Here is a 13,033-nt window from a genome sequence, read left to right as displayed (position 1 = left end):
CCATAACAGTGCACATATCCCCCTCTCCATAACTACGCCGTCCACAGATCCCCCATAATAGTGTCGTCCACAGATCCCCCATAATAGTGTCGTCCACAGATCCCCCCATAAGTGTCGTCCACAGATCCCCCCATAAGTGTCGTCCACAGATCCCCCATAAGTGTCGTCCACAGATCCCCCATAAGTGTCGTCCACAGATCCCCCATAAGTGTCGTCCACAGATCCCCCATAAGTGTCGTCCACAGATCCCCCATAAGTGTCGTCCACAGATCCCCCATAAGTGTCGTCCACAGATCCCCCATAAGTGTCGTCCACAGATCCCCCATAAGTGTCGTCCACAGATCCCCCATAAGTGTCGTCCACAGATCCCCCATAAGTGTCGTCCACAGATCCCCCATAAGTGTCGTCCACAGATCCCCCATAAGTGTCGTCCACAGATCCCCCATAAGTGTCGTCCACAGATCCCCCATAAGTGTCGTCCACAGATCCCCCATAAGTGTCGTCCACAGATCCCCCATAAGTGTCGTCCACAGATCCCCCATAAGTGTCGTCCACAGATCCCCCATAAGTGTCGTCCACAGATCCCCCATAAGTGTCGTCCACAGATCCCCCATAAGTGTCGTCCACAGATCCCCCATAAGTGTCGTCCACAGATCCCCCATAAGTGTCGTCCACAGATCCCCATAAGTGTCGTCCACAGATCCCCCATAAGTGTCGTCCACAGATCCCCCATAAGTGTCGTCCACAGATCCCCCATAAGTGTCGTCCACAGATCCCCCATAAGTGTCGTCCACAGATCCCCCATAAGTGTCGTCCACAGATCCCCCATAAGTGTCGTCCACAGATCCCCCATAAGTGTCGTCCACAGATCCCCCATAAGTGTCGTCCACAGATCCCCCATAAGTGTCGTCCACAGATCCCCCATAAGTGTCGTCCACAGATCCCCCATAAGTGTCGTCCACAGATCCCCCATAAGTGTCGTCCACAGATCCCCCATAAGTGTCGTCCACAGATCCCCCATAAGTGTCGTCCACAGATCCCCCATAAGTGTCGTCCACAGATCCCCCATAAGTGTCGTCCACAGATCCCCCATAAGTGTCGTCCACAGATCCCCCATAAGTGTCGTCCACAGATCCCCCCATAAGTGTCGTCCACAGATCCCCCATAAGTGTCGTCCACAGATCCCCCATAAGTGTCGTCCACAGATCCCCCATAAGTGTCGTCCACAGATCCCCCATAAGTGTCGTCCACAGATCCCCCATAAGTGTCGTCCACAGATCCCCCATAAGTGTCGTCCACAGATCCCCCATAAGTGTCGTCCACAGATCCCCCATAAGTGTCGTCCACAGATCCCCCATAAGTGTCGTCCACAGATCCCCCATAAGTGTCGTCCACAGATCCCCCATAAGTGTCGTCCACAGATCCCCCATAAGTGTCGTCCACAGATCCCCCATAAGTGTCGTCCACAGATCCCCCATAAGTGTCGTCCACAGATCCCCCATAAGTGTCGTCCACAGATCCCCCATAAGTGTCGTCCACAGATCCCCCATAAGTGTCGTCCACAGATCCCCCATAAGTGTCGTCCACAGATCCCCCATAAGTGTCGTCCACAGATCCCCCATAAGTGTCGTCCACAGATCCCCCATAAGTGTCGTCCACAGATCCCCCATAAGTGTCGTCCACAGATCCCCCATAAGTGTCGTCCACAGATCCCCCATAAGTGTCGTCCACAGATCCCCCATAAGTGTCGTCCACAGATCCCCCATAAGTGTCGTCCACAGATCCCCCATAAGTGTCGTCCACAGATCCCCCATAAGTGTCGTCCACAGATCCCCCATAAGTGTCGTCCACAGATCCCCCATAAGTGTCGTCCACAGATCCCCCATAAGTGTCGTCCACAGATCCCCCATAAGTGTCGTCCACAGATCCCCCATAAGTGTCGTCCACAGATCCCCCATAAGTGTCGTCCACAGATCCCCCATAAGTGTCGTCCACAGATCCCCCATAAGTGTCGTCCACAGATCCCCCATAAGTGTCGTCCACAGATCCCCCATAAGTGTCGTCCACAGATCCCCCATAAGTGTCGTCCACAGATCCCCCATAAGTGTCGTCCACAGATCCCCCATAAGTGTCGTCCACAGATCCCCCATAAGTGTCGTCCACAGATCCCCCATAAGTGTCGTCCACAGATCCCCCATAAGTGTCGTCCACAGATCCCCCATAAGTGTCGTCCACAGATCCCCCATAAGTGTCGTCCACAGATCCCCCATAAGTGTCGTCCACAGATCCCCCATAAGTGTCGTCCACAGATCCCCCATAAGTGTCGTCCACAGATCCCCCATAAGTGTCGTCCACAGATCCCCCATAAGTGTCGTCCACAGATCCCCCATAAGTGTCGTCCACAGATCCCCCATAAGTGTCGTCCACAGATCCCCCATAAGTGTCGTCCACAGATCCCCCATAAGTGTCGTCCACAGATCCCCCATAAGTGTCGTCCACAGATCCCCCATAAGTGTCGTCCACAGATCCCCCATAAGTGTCGTCCACAGATCCCCCATAAGTGTCGTCCACAGATCCCCCATAAGTGTCGTCCACAGATCCCCCATAAGTGTCGTCCACAGATCCCCCATAAGTGTCGTCCACAGATCCCCCATAAGTGTCGTCCACAGATCCCCCATAAGTGTCGTCCACAGATCCCCCATAAGTGTCGTCCACAGATCCCCCATAAGTGTCGTCCACAGATCCCCCATAAGTGTCGTCCACAGATCCCCCATAAGTGTCGTCCACAGATCCCCCATAAGTGTCGTCCACAGATCCCCCATAAGTGTCGTCCACAGATCCCCCATAAGTGTCGTCCACAGATCCCCCATAAGTGTCGTCCACAGATCCCCCATAAGTGTCGTCCACAGATCCCCCATAAGTGTCGTCCACAGATCCCCCATAAGTGTCGTCCACAGATCCCCCATAAGTGTCGTCCACAGATCCCCCATAAGTGTCGTCCACAGATCCCCCATAAGTGTCGTCCACAGATCCCCCATAAGTGTCGTCCACAGATCCCCCATAAGTGTCGTCCACAGATCCCCCATAAGTGTCGTCCACAGATCCCCCATAAGTGTCGTCCACAGATCCCCCATAAGTGTCGTCCACAGATCCCCCATAAGTGTCGTCCACAGATCCCCCATAAGTGTCGTCCACAGATCCCCATAAGTGTCGTCCACAGATCCCCCATAAGTGTCGTCCACAGATCCCCCATAAGTGTCGTCCACAGATCCCCCATAAGTGTCGTCCACAGATCCCCCATAAGTGTCGTCCACAGATCCCCCATAAGTGTCGTCCACAGATCCCCCATAAGTGTCGTCCACAGATCCCCCATAAGTGTCGTCCACAGATCCCCCATAAGTGTCGTCCACAGATCCCCCATAAGTGTCGTCCACAGATCCCCCATAAGTGTCGTCCACAGATCCCCCATAAGTGTCGTCCACAGATCCCCCATAAGTGTCGTCCACAGATCCCCCATAAGTGTCGTCCACAGATCCCCCATAAGTGTCGTCCACAGATCCCCCATAAGTGTCGTCCACAGATCCCCCATAAGTGTCGTCCACAGATCCCCCATAAGTGTCGTCCACAGATCCCCCATAAGTGTCGTCCACAGATCCCCATAAGTGTCGTCCACAGATCCCCCATAAGTGTCGTCCACAGATCCCCCATAAGTGTCGTCCACAGATCCCCCATAAGTGTCGTCCACAGATCCCCCATAAGTGTCGTCCACAGATCCCCCATAAGTGTCGTCCACAGATCCCCCATAAGTGTCGTCCACAGATCCCCCATAAGTGTCGTCCACAGATCCCCCATAAGTGTCGTCCACAGATCCCCCATAAGTGTCGTCCACAGATCCCCCATAAGTGTCGTCCACAGATCCCCCATAAGTGTCGTCCACAGATCCCCCATAAGTGTCGTCCACAGATCCCCCATATAGTGTCGTCCACAGATCCCCCATAATAGTGTCGTCCACAATTTGTTTTAATATGGCCTTTGAACATAATTTTTCAAGTAAGATCATATAAACCTCTGTTTTGTAATTTTGTCGTTTTTCCCGATTAATCGATTAATCGTAGAAATTAATCGGCAACTAATCGATTATTCAAATAATCGTTAGCTGCAGCCCTAGCTTTATGCATAAATGACCCCCGTCCACATGCGTGGAACTGATTTTCAGTCTCAGAAATGAGACAATGGAACAGGATGGGTATGTTTGTGAATTATGTTGCGGATTAAATCTCCATCGAAATGAATGGAGACCTTCAGCTACATGAAATCCGCAACAAATTGTAATTTGCTTTCTGTTCCTTTGTACAATTAACCCTTTCAGGACCCTGCCATTTTTTACCTTAGAGGACCTTTGATGGGTCCAGACATGAAATAACTAGGTGGTTATGTAGGGCATAGTACAGGGATGTAATGTAGCTTACTAGTTTCTCGGCGCCGCTCCGTTCTTCTGCTGTGCACCCCGTTCACTTTTCCCGCCTGGTATGCTAATGAATATCATTGGTACAGGGAGGAGGAGACTGCCCGGTTTCTCAAGGGGCGTCTCCTTCTCCCTGGCTGTAGCGCAGTCTAATCGCAGCGGACAGCGTCAGTCAGGGAGAAGGTGAGTCATTGAGAAACTGGGCAGTCTCCTCCTCCCTGTACCAATGATGTTCATTAGCATACCAGGTGGGAAAAGTGAACAGGGGCACAGCAGGCAAATGGAGCGGCACCCAGACAAACTAGTAAGCAATACCCAATTATTATTAAATTTTTTTTTTTTTACAATTTTATGTGTGTTTGGGAAAGAGGCTTTTTTTTTTTCTTGAAACTTTTATATTTATTTATGAAAAACACTTTTTTAACTTTTTTTTTAATGTCTCATTCTGGGACTTCAACTTCTGGGGTCTGTTCCCCTCTGCAATGCATTACAATACTTCCTGTATTGTAATGCGTTGGCTGTAAGCTTTTTTGCTTCCATAGAAGGCACGCCCTGGTGCCTATGGAAGGCATCAGGCTGCCATCGGGTCCCTGCCATTGCAGCGTGGGGACCCGTTGGAGGTGCGGAGGGCATGCATACCCCTCCACTGGCTGCGGTTAGCTTTGACTGTGGCATACAAGGGGTTAATATGCCAGTATCTGTGTTTTCACCAATGCCGGCATATGCAGCAGGGGCCCGGCTGTCAGTGACTGCTGGGTTTGCCGCTGATCAGGCATGCGCAGCTCCTGCACCCGCCCAATTAGCCTGCCGTACATGTATGGCGCCAGTCCTTAAGGGGTTAATCAGCAGCAGAACAGAACTCGCATGTTGACACTTTTCATCCCCATAGACTAACATAGGGGTGTTGTCATGTGTGAGGGCACCCTGAATGATACAGTTGCTTAAGTTCTGAGCAAGTTCTGTGGATAGTTGCTAAAAGGAATTTCAAGTTGGGTGGGACCAAAGTTTAATTTGTCTGAAAACGGTCAACTGAACTTTTTTTTTTTTCTTTCTTACAGGTCTGTTATGCTAAAGAGCTGAAGGAAGGATTTGTGGAGTACACAGAACAAGTTGTAAAACTAATGGTTCCACTCCTTAAGTTCTATTTTCATGACGATATCCTTGCAAGTGAATCTTTAATGTGTGACTCGTGGTGTTCGAAATTGTGAGCTAAAAAAAACAACTAGCCACATAGCTAAGTAATCTGCCTAAACTAGGGCTAAACTGTGTGCTCCTCGGGTCCCTTTGTCTTTCCTGCTGCCTGTCGCCTGTTTGCTTATGGTCTCTAAAGGCAGCTGTGAGGATTTGTGATTTCCTGCATTTCTGCTAAGGCCCAAAGTTTATAAAGGAAAATATAGCAGAAGATCATTGATAAAAAATCTTTTTGCATCAGACCTCTTTTATTACTTTATTTGCACATACAAAGGTTTTTTATGTGATTTCAGTATTTGTAAGGATTGCTATGTGAGCAGTTTGAGATTTACGGTATATTGTTCCGTTGCACTTAAAGTGAGTTAACATGGCTTGTGTATTTCCTTAACCTTAACCATACGGGTAAGAGTTGCTGCTGCAGAGTCTATGCCACTGTTGTTGGAATGTGCACGGGTACGCTGGCCCCGAGTACCTAACCCAAATGTGGCACTTCATGTGCGATGCTCTTATAAAAGGAATTGGAACAGAACCAGATTCTGATGTTCTGTCCGAAATTATGCACTCTTTTGCTAAGGTAAGTTGTGAAACTTTACAGAGTATTTTATTACGATATATATATATATATATATATATATATCTCTTACAGCATACTACAGATATATTTGCATATAGAAGGCTGGGGGAAGAAATCTAATCTGAGTTGGTGTCAGAGGAATAGATCTCAAAATCTGCAGATCAAATTTTCTTACAGTATCTGGAATGCACAAATTAGAAACCTCCAGCAATTTCAATGGTAGTATCCAGGAGCCTTTCGGTTCCTCTGGCAGCCTTGGCCTTCTGAAGGCTCCTAAGGCCTGTCAAAGTTAAATTCTCAGTAAACACAAGCCCAATTAAAAAATCAAATCCCCTCTTTCCTTATTCTAAATGCTCCAGTCAACTCTATGGAACTCCCGGCTATAGCAGAGTACAAGCACTTGACTATCTCTGGCAGCCCTATAGAGCTGAACGGAGTAACCATGACCGCTGCTCCATTGGCCTCGCATTCTCGCAAGTTTGTTTGCACTTCATTGATCCTTCTTTCTCATATTTCACATCTGAGAAAAATATTGTTGCGAACTTCGTTAATGTGGTGCAAGTCTGCTCAGATTTTCTCTGCTTTAAATTTTTCTGGCAGTGCATAGAGGTGATGGGAGATGGATGTTTAAACAATGAACATTTTGAAGAACTTGGAGGCATGCTGAAGAGTAAACTAGAAGAGCACTTTAAAAATCAAGAGCTAAGACAAGGTATGTTTACGGGTTAATGGTGACGCGCTGATTTACTTTATTTGCTTCTCTACCACAAGGTTAATGATCTACCCCAGGGATGACCAAACTGGTGCTCTCCAGCTGTTGCAAAACTACAGCTCCCAGCATGTCCAGACTGCCTACAGCAGGGCATTGTGGGAATTGTAGTTTTAAAACAGCTGGAGAGCCACATTTTGGCCATCCCTGATCTACCCAATTTTAATTTTTAAAACCTATATGTAGTAATTCTCTTATACCCCTTTCACACGAGCGAGTTTTCAGCGCAGTTGCAATGTGTGACGTGATCACATATCACCTGCACTGAATCCTGACACGTTAATTTCAATGGGTATGTGTACATGAGCGTTTTTTGATGCGTGAAAAACGCAGCCTGTTCTTAGAAGTGAATGGGGCTTCAGTGAAAAACGCATTGCGTCCAGAAGCAAGTCCGTTCATAATCTCCTGCACCCACACCCTCACCCATCTGCTGATGGTTGGCAGCTCTCTCCTAGAGAGAGAGAGAGAGAGAGAGAAAACTAGGTAGAAGCCTGTCAATGACCAGCAGATGGGCAGGGAGAGCAGGAATTCATGAATAACCATGACTCTTTTCCAGGCCCAGTCTGCAATGATTGTGATGTTGGTTCTTGGCAGCCACTTAATTTTAACTTTTAAATGACAGACCGCTGAAATCAACTCGCCTGTCTCTACTCTATTCTGCCTTTAGTATGGGCAGCATAAAGTTGATAGGTTCCCTTTAAAATTCTTCTTGTGTTATATATGTACATATGCTTGTGAGGAATTTGATCCTTTAATATTTTTATTTTTAGTGAAAAGACAAGATGAAGATTATGATGAACAAGTTGAGGAATCCCTGCAAGATGAGGTACGTCTTAGATTTGCTGTTAAACATAAATGTTCACATTCTCTGTAGTGAAACTCTATATCCCAACAATTTCAATGGTGGAGAGTGTAATGTGAAACTTTGTCCCATTCTCATTGCTAAAACTAGCCTCTTGATGTTAATCAGTGCGTTTAATGGTGCTCATTGTCTATAGTTGTTTTCTTTACCTGTCTGTGCAGGGGGTAGTAGGTGGAAATATCTTCTTTCCTCCTCCGCTTTTTTTTATATGGAAAGGAGGGGAAATACTACTGATTGGGTTTTCAGATGAATTGAAAAAAATGACTCATCTTCATTTTACCTCTGGTTGGGATAAACAACAAATTAATTTCCTGGATCTAACCATATTTATAGAAAATGGACAATTACAGACAAAAAGATTCCATAAACCCAGGGATTCCAACAGTTTCAACAAATGTCCCGCAGTGAAACAAAATGAATTTTCAGACTAAATAGCCTTGCACCAAATGGTCTAAACCAGGAAATTGAACCATTTGCTTTCCAGGATTAATATATGAAAAAACAGCAATGAAGCACACATAATATTTCCAAATGAATTTTGCTTCCTTGGAATTTATTTAAAATATAGCATGCTCTGAGTATGGCATTTTTTTCCCAGACGCTTTCCCTTGCAACCATCTTGGAAGTGGTGGGGCATAGCAATATGGAGGTGCAAGCAATTGGACAACCATAAGACATTTACACCTATTCTGTGCATAGGTGATAATCCAATTGTGGGAAAACCCCCTTTAAACTCGCATAAAATTTGGTGCTACCAACCCCAATGTAAATGCAAAACTATCTCCTTTCTAAGCAGATGTTTTTTGCCGTGTCTTCACTTGCCTCAGTTTATGGTTTGGAGCCTGAATGAGACTACACTAATTACCTTTGAATTTTTTTTTTTATGAAGACTTCTCTCCCACATAACAAATTATTTGTTTTATGTCCACAGGATGACAATGACGTTTACATTCTGACTAAAGTAGCAGACATTTTGCACTCTGTATTCAGTAGCTACAAAGAGAAGGTGTTGCCGTGGTTTGAGCAGTTGCTGCCATTAATTGTTAACTTAATTGTAAGTTAACTTTAGACTTTATTATTTGTGGTGATTGAAATGCTATTGTCAAATTGATTGTAGCACATTTTCATTTTTTATTGCATGTTTTCATGTAATTTTTTTTAATACTACATTTTGTCTACATGTCCTAAATAGCCAGTGCTTGATTTATTTTTCTTCAGTGTCCTCATCGACCATGGCCAGACAGACAGTGGGGACTCTGTATCTTTGACGACGTTATTGAACACTGTAGCCCCACTTCCTTCAAGTACGCCGAATACTTCCTTAGACCTCTAGTACAGTCAATCTGTGACAGCAGTCCAGAGGTTCGTCAAGCGGCTGCTTATGGTGTTGGTGTGATGGCACAGTTTGGTGGTGATAATTATCGTCCTTTCTGTACAGGTATGTGATTGTAGGTGTATAATAGGCCATTTTACTTTTAGTGTTTATTTTTTATTTTTCTTCAAACACTGTCTTTTCCCTTTTTGGTTGTAGAATCTCTTCCACTTCTTGTTGGGGTTATACAGACCCCCGACTCTAAAACCAAAGAGAATATCAATGCAACAGAGAATTGCATTTCAGCTGTAGGAAAAATAATGAAATACAGACCAGATTGCGTTAATGTGGATGAAGTTCTGCCTCATTGGCTGTCATGGCTGCCGCTGCATGAGGACAAGGAGGAAGCTGTTCACACGTTTAACTTTCTCTGTGACCTTCTAGAAAGGTAAAATTTTATATCTGTCAAATTGCATAAATCAGTAGTACATGTAAAAATGTGTAATATATATTCTTAGGGTGCCATCTACCTCCATGTTCTCAGCCTTCTTTTTCTTTCCCTGCCTGTAAACTACTTGTCTTAAATAAAAGCAGTTCTATGTTAAAATTTAAAAAACAAAAGTGATTGTGGTTTTTACTAATCTTTTTTTCCGCTTGTCAATTTCCAAAGTGGCTGCAAAAAGTGTCTCTCACTTTAGAGAACTCGGCACATCCATATAGTTCATAGTCAATCCATTGATTTCAATAGGCATTGTGGTAAATGCTTTCTGTTGCCATTGGTGGTGCTGCAAGGGGGATCTGACACTTGCTACCAGGTCCTTTACAGATTACAGCTGAATGTTGGGGATCTCTGCGGCCTGATCAGCTGTAATCAGTTCTTCAGGGGAAGCTTTTCTTAAAAAGGATTGTAACTACTCCTTAAATTAGCTATAGACTCTAGATCAAGCATCCTCAAACTGCGGCCCTCCAGCTGTTGTAAAACTACAACTCCCACAATGCCCTGCTGTAGGCTGTTTGGGCATGCTGGGAGTTGTAGTTTTGCAACAGCTGGAGGGCCGCAGTTTGAGGATGCCTGCTCTAGGTGGTGGGTTCGGTGCTCAGATGAAAGAACATCCCTTTTCTACTGTGGGGTGTGCAGACAGCAGTTAGATTAGACTACCTTGAGTAGACTAGAATGGGAGAAATGTTAAGAAATATGCTTCAGAATTTATACAGATTGGTGCCTGCTATGTGTTTTTAATATTTCCCATCATGGTAGCATAAGTTACTTTGTATTGTACATGCTGATGGATAAGTAGTCAATACATGCTTTATGGACCATGCTTCACTTTAGAGAAAAGGAAAGTTGACTTTAAAGTTTCAATTCCAGTCTAAGTTCTTGTGCCCTACCTATTAATTCCATGTTGCTCTATATCTTACATACAAAACTGGTTCTGTTGCATTTTGCTTTGATAAATGTATAGATGTATATTTCTATAAACACTTACCTCTAGCAATCATTAATTTCCCAAAAATATATAGTATTACTGCAGTGTTTTTACACTTGCATCAATGTCATTTATTTATTTTTTCCCCACAGTAACAATCCAATTGTGCTTGGACCCAACAACTCAAACTTACCCCAAATATTTAGTATTATAGCAGATGGAGGAGTCCATGAATCTGTCAAAAATGAAGACTTTTGTGGTAAAAGACTTGCCAATGTAGTACGACAAGTTCAGGTAAGTTCTAGCTTCTGATGGTTTGTACACTTGTAGTTATTTTATGTACTGTACTATACCACCTAGCACATATTGCATACAGAAAATTAAGGTTGTGTTTACAATTGGTTTCAGCTGTTTGCTGAGCATTCTGCTGTGGAAGGTGGGTGCGTATGTTTAAATACCTGAAAACTGTATTCAGGCATATCCCTTGGCAGATCCATTAACTTTAAAGGGGGTTCTGCAGGAATGCTTATTAATGGCTGCAAGCAACCGGTTTAAGAATGTAACGACGATTGGTTGCCTAAAATCGCAGAGCTGCTACTCTGATCTTTCTCAGATCACTGAAGGGTGAATGACCGTTTTCCCACAGTTTTTTTACCCTCAGCAATAGCTGAAATCCACTGCAAGTAATAGATAACAAGCAGAATATGCTGTTGATTCTGCCACAACCCAATGTGAATTTTTAGAAGGTTATTTGAGGCTATTAGAAGGTTATTTGATGTTGGCAATTGCATATATTAATGTTGCTAAACCTTTTTTTATTTTATTTTTTAGGCATCCGGCGGACTGTTCACACAATGTGTATCACAGCTGAGTCCAGTCCAGCAGAAGGCTTTACAAGATCTCCTTAGTGCTGCGTGAAGACCACTACTGTTGGCGTATATCAGGAAAACTAACATGAAATAAACTTACCTCTTCTGTTTAGGTTTCTTTCTTTTTGTGTTGAGGAAAAAGGAGCAGTAGTGAGTATAAGCAGTTGTTCTGCAGGCGTTAAGTCAGGAGAGATGCATCAAACCCCAGAATGGAATAAAAGAACTTGTTAAAATGAATTCTTCTAGAAGAGACAGATGTTCCCTGCAGGCCTGTAACTCTAACTGGATTATTCTATTCTGTCATCCTTTATCTCCAGTTTTCCACTTTTGTGGCTTGGGAAAAACTGCTTACCATTGTCTTCAGTTATCAACTAATTAGGAGTGTGGTTGCTGTAGATGAATTTTAAGACTCATGGACTTAGATCTGGTGTCATCCAAAGGGCCTTCAAAGCTTTTTAAAATGGTGCTCCCCATGCCATTCGCAAAAAGTGGTATGTCGAGTTCATTATTAGCACGATGTTATAATCGTCAAGACAAATTTGTCTCCACAGTGTACTAACAAAGAAGTCTGTAGAATACAACTTTTGCCATGTTATAGGATTCATTTTCAAATATGATGGTCAAGAACATTCATTTTGCACAGATTTATATTGGTATATTTTTATTAGTTTTGGTCACCCATAGTGCCCAAATTTATGTGATTTTGACATTGGACATTTAGCTTCAGGCCCTTAAATGTGAAATGTCTTTTTGGCATGTCTGGCAATATCTCCCTCACTCTTCAATAAACAACAATGAAATACAAACGCCATGAGTCTCCGCGCGAGTCCCCTGCTGTCTCACTTATTCACGTTGTACTTCATTATGCGATTTGTTTGCAGCACACAGATACAGTATACTCTGCATGTAAGCAGTTTATATTTTTGCTGACTGTTACAGGTATGATTTTTCTATGTTTGTCTTATGTATAGGATGCCTTTATTTTCAAAGCTGCATTCATTTGAGTTTTAACACTATACATTTGTTTTATGGTCTTCTGATACTTAATGTGTGCACAAATAAGAATTTCACTTTGCATTAACACTTCCAGCTTACTCTGTTGTATTAGTTCAGTTTATGCTGCAACAAAAAAAAAAACTTCTGCATTAAACTAAAAATGCCACAAAATTATACCTTGTTTTGTTTAAAACAGTTACAGATATTTCTTGATATTAAAAATTGTTAGAAAGCAAAACAGAAGAATGCTCTTTCCACACTGGTGTCATAGCTTCCATTTGAACAGGAAGCATCTTGTTTGTTGTAGAACTAGGTCAACCAGGTGTCAGCCTCAGAAGTGTAAAGACAATGCCCACCTTTGGGCACCATTTTGTGTGCCTTTTTTCTGTGCCAAATTTCTTATAGGGGATGTATCACCTATGTTTTTTTTGACAAATTAAATAATTTAGCATTCATTTTGTTCTAAACTTTTTATTTTCATATGGTTTATTTTTGTATATTTTCTCTACATAGACATTGGAAAAAAAAAAACACATTCTTAAACTGTTTAGCATAAAATTTTTAAAAT

General features: G+C 43.7%; 1 protein-coding gene across 1 annotated transcript in view; it reads left to right on the top strand.

Moving 5' to 3' along the window:
• IPO5 (importin 5) overlaps positions 1-12,636 on the top strand; it is a 58,442-nt gene extending 45,806 nt beyond the window's left edge. Inside the window, 10 exon segments of the mRNA XM_044284782.1 lie at positions 5,524-5,620; positions 6,057-6,115; positions 6,117-6,230; positions 6,831-6,942; positions 7,770-7,825; positions 8,793-8,915; positions 9,080-9,299; positions 9,393-9,621; positions 10,753-10,894; positions 11,432-12,636. Of these exon segments, the coding sequence (XP_044140717.1) occupies positions 5,524-5,620; positions 6,057-6,115; positions 6,117-6,230; positions 6,831-6,942; positions 7,770-7,825; positions 8,793-8,915; positions 9,080-9,299; positions 9,393-9,621; positions 10,753-10,894; positions 11,432-11,518 (1,239 nt within the window). The 3' untranslated portion in view covers positions 11,519-12,636.
• Positions 12,637-13,033: the final 397 nt, after the last annotated feature.

Source organism: Bufo gargarizans, chromosome 3 (genome assembly GCF_014858855.1).
Source record: "Bufo gargarizans isolate SCDJY-AF-19 chromosome 3, ASM1485885v1, whole genome shotgun sequence".
Classification (NCBI taxonomy): Eukaryota; Metazoa; Chordata; class Amphibia; order Anura; family Bufonidae; genus Bufo; species Bufo gargarizans.
Note: the sequence above shows the minus strand (reverse complement) of the source record. Positions and strands in the feature narration are given on the sequence as shown.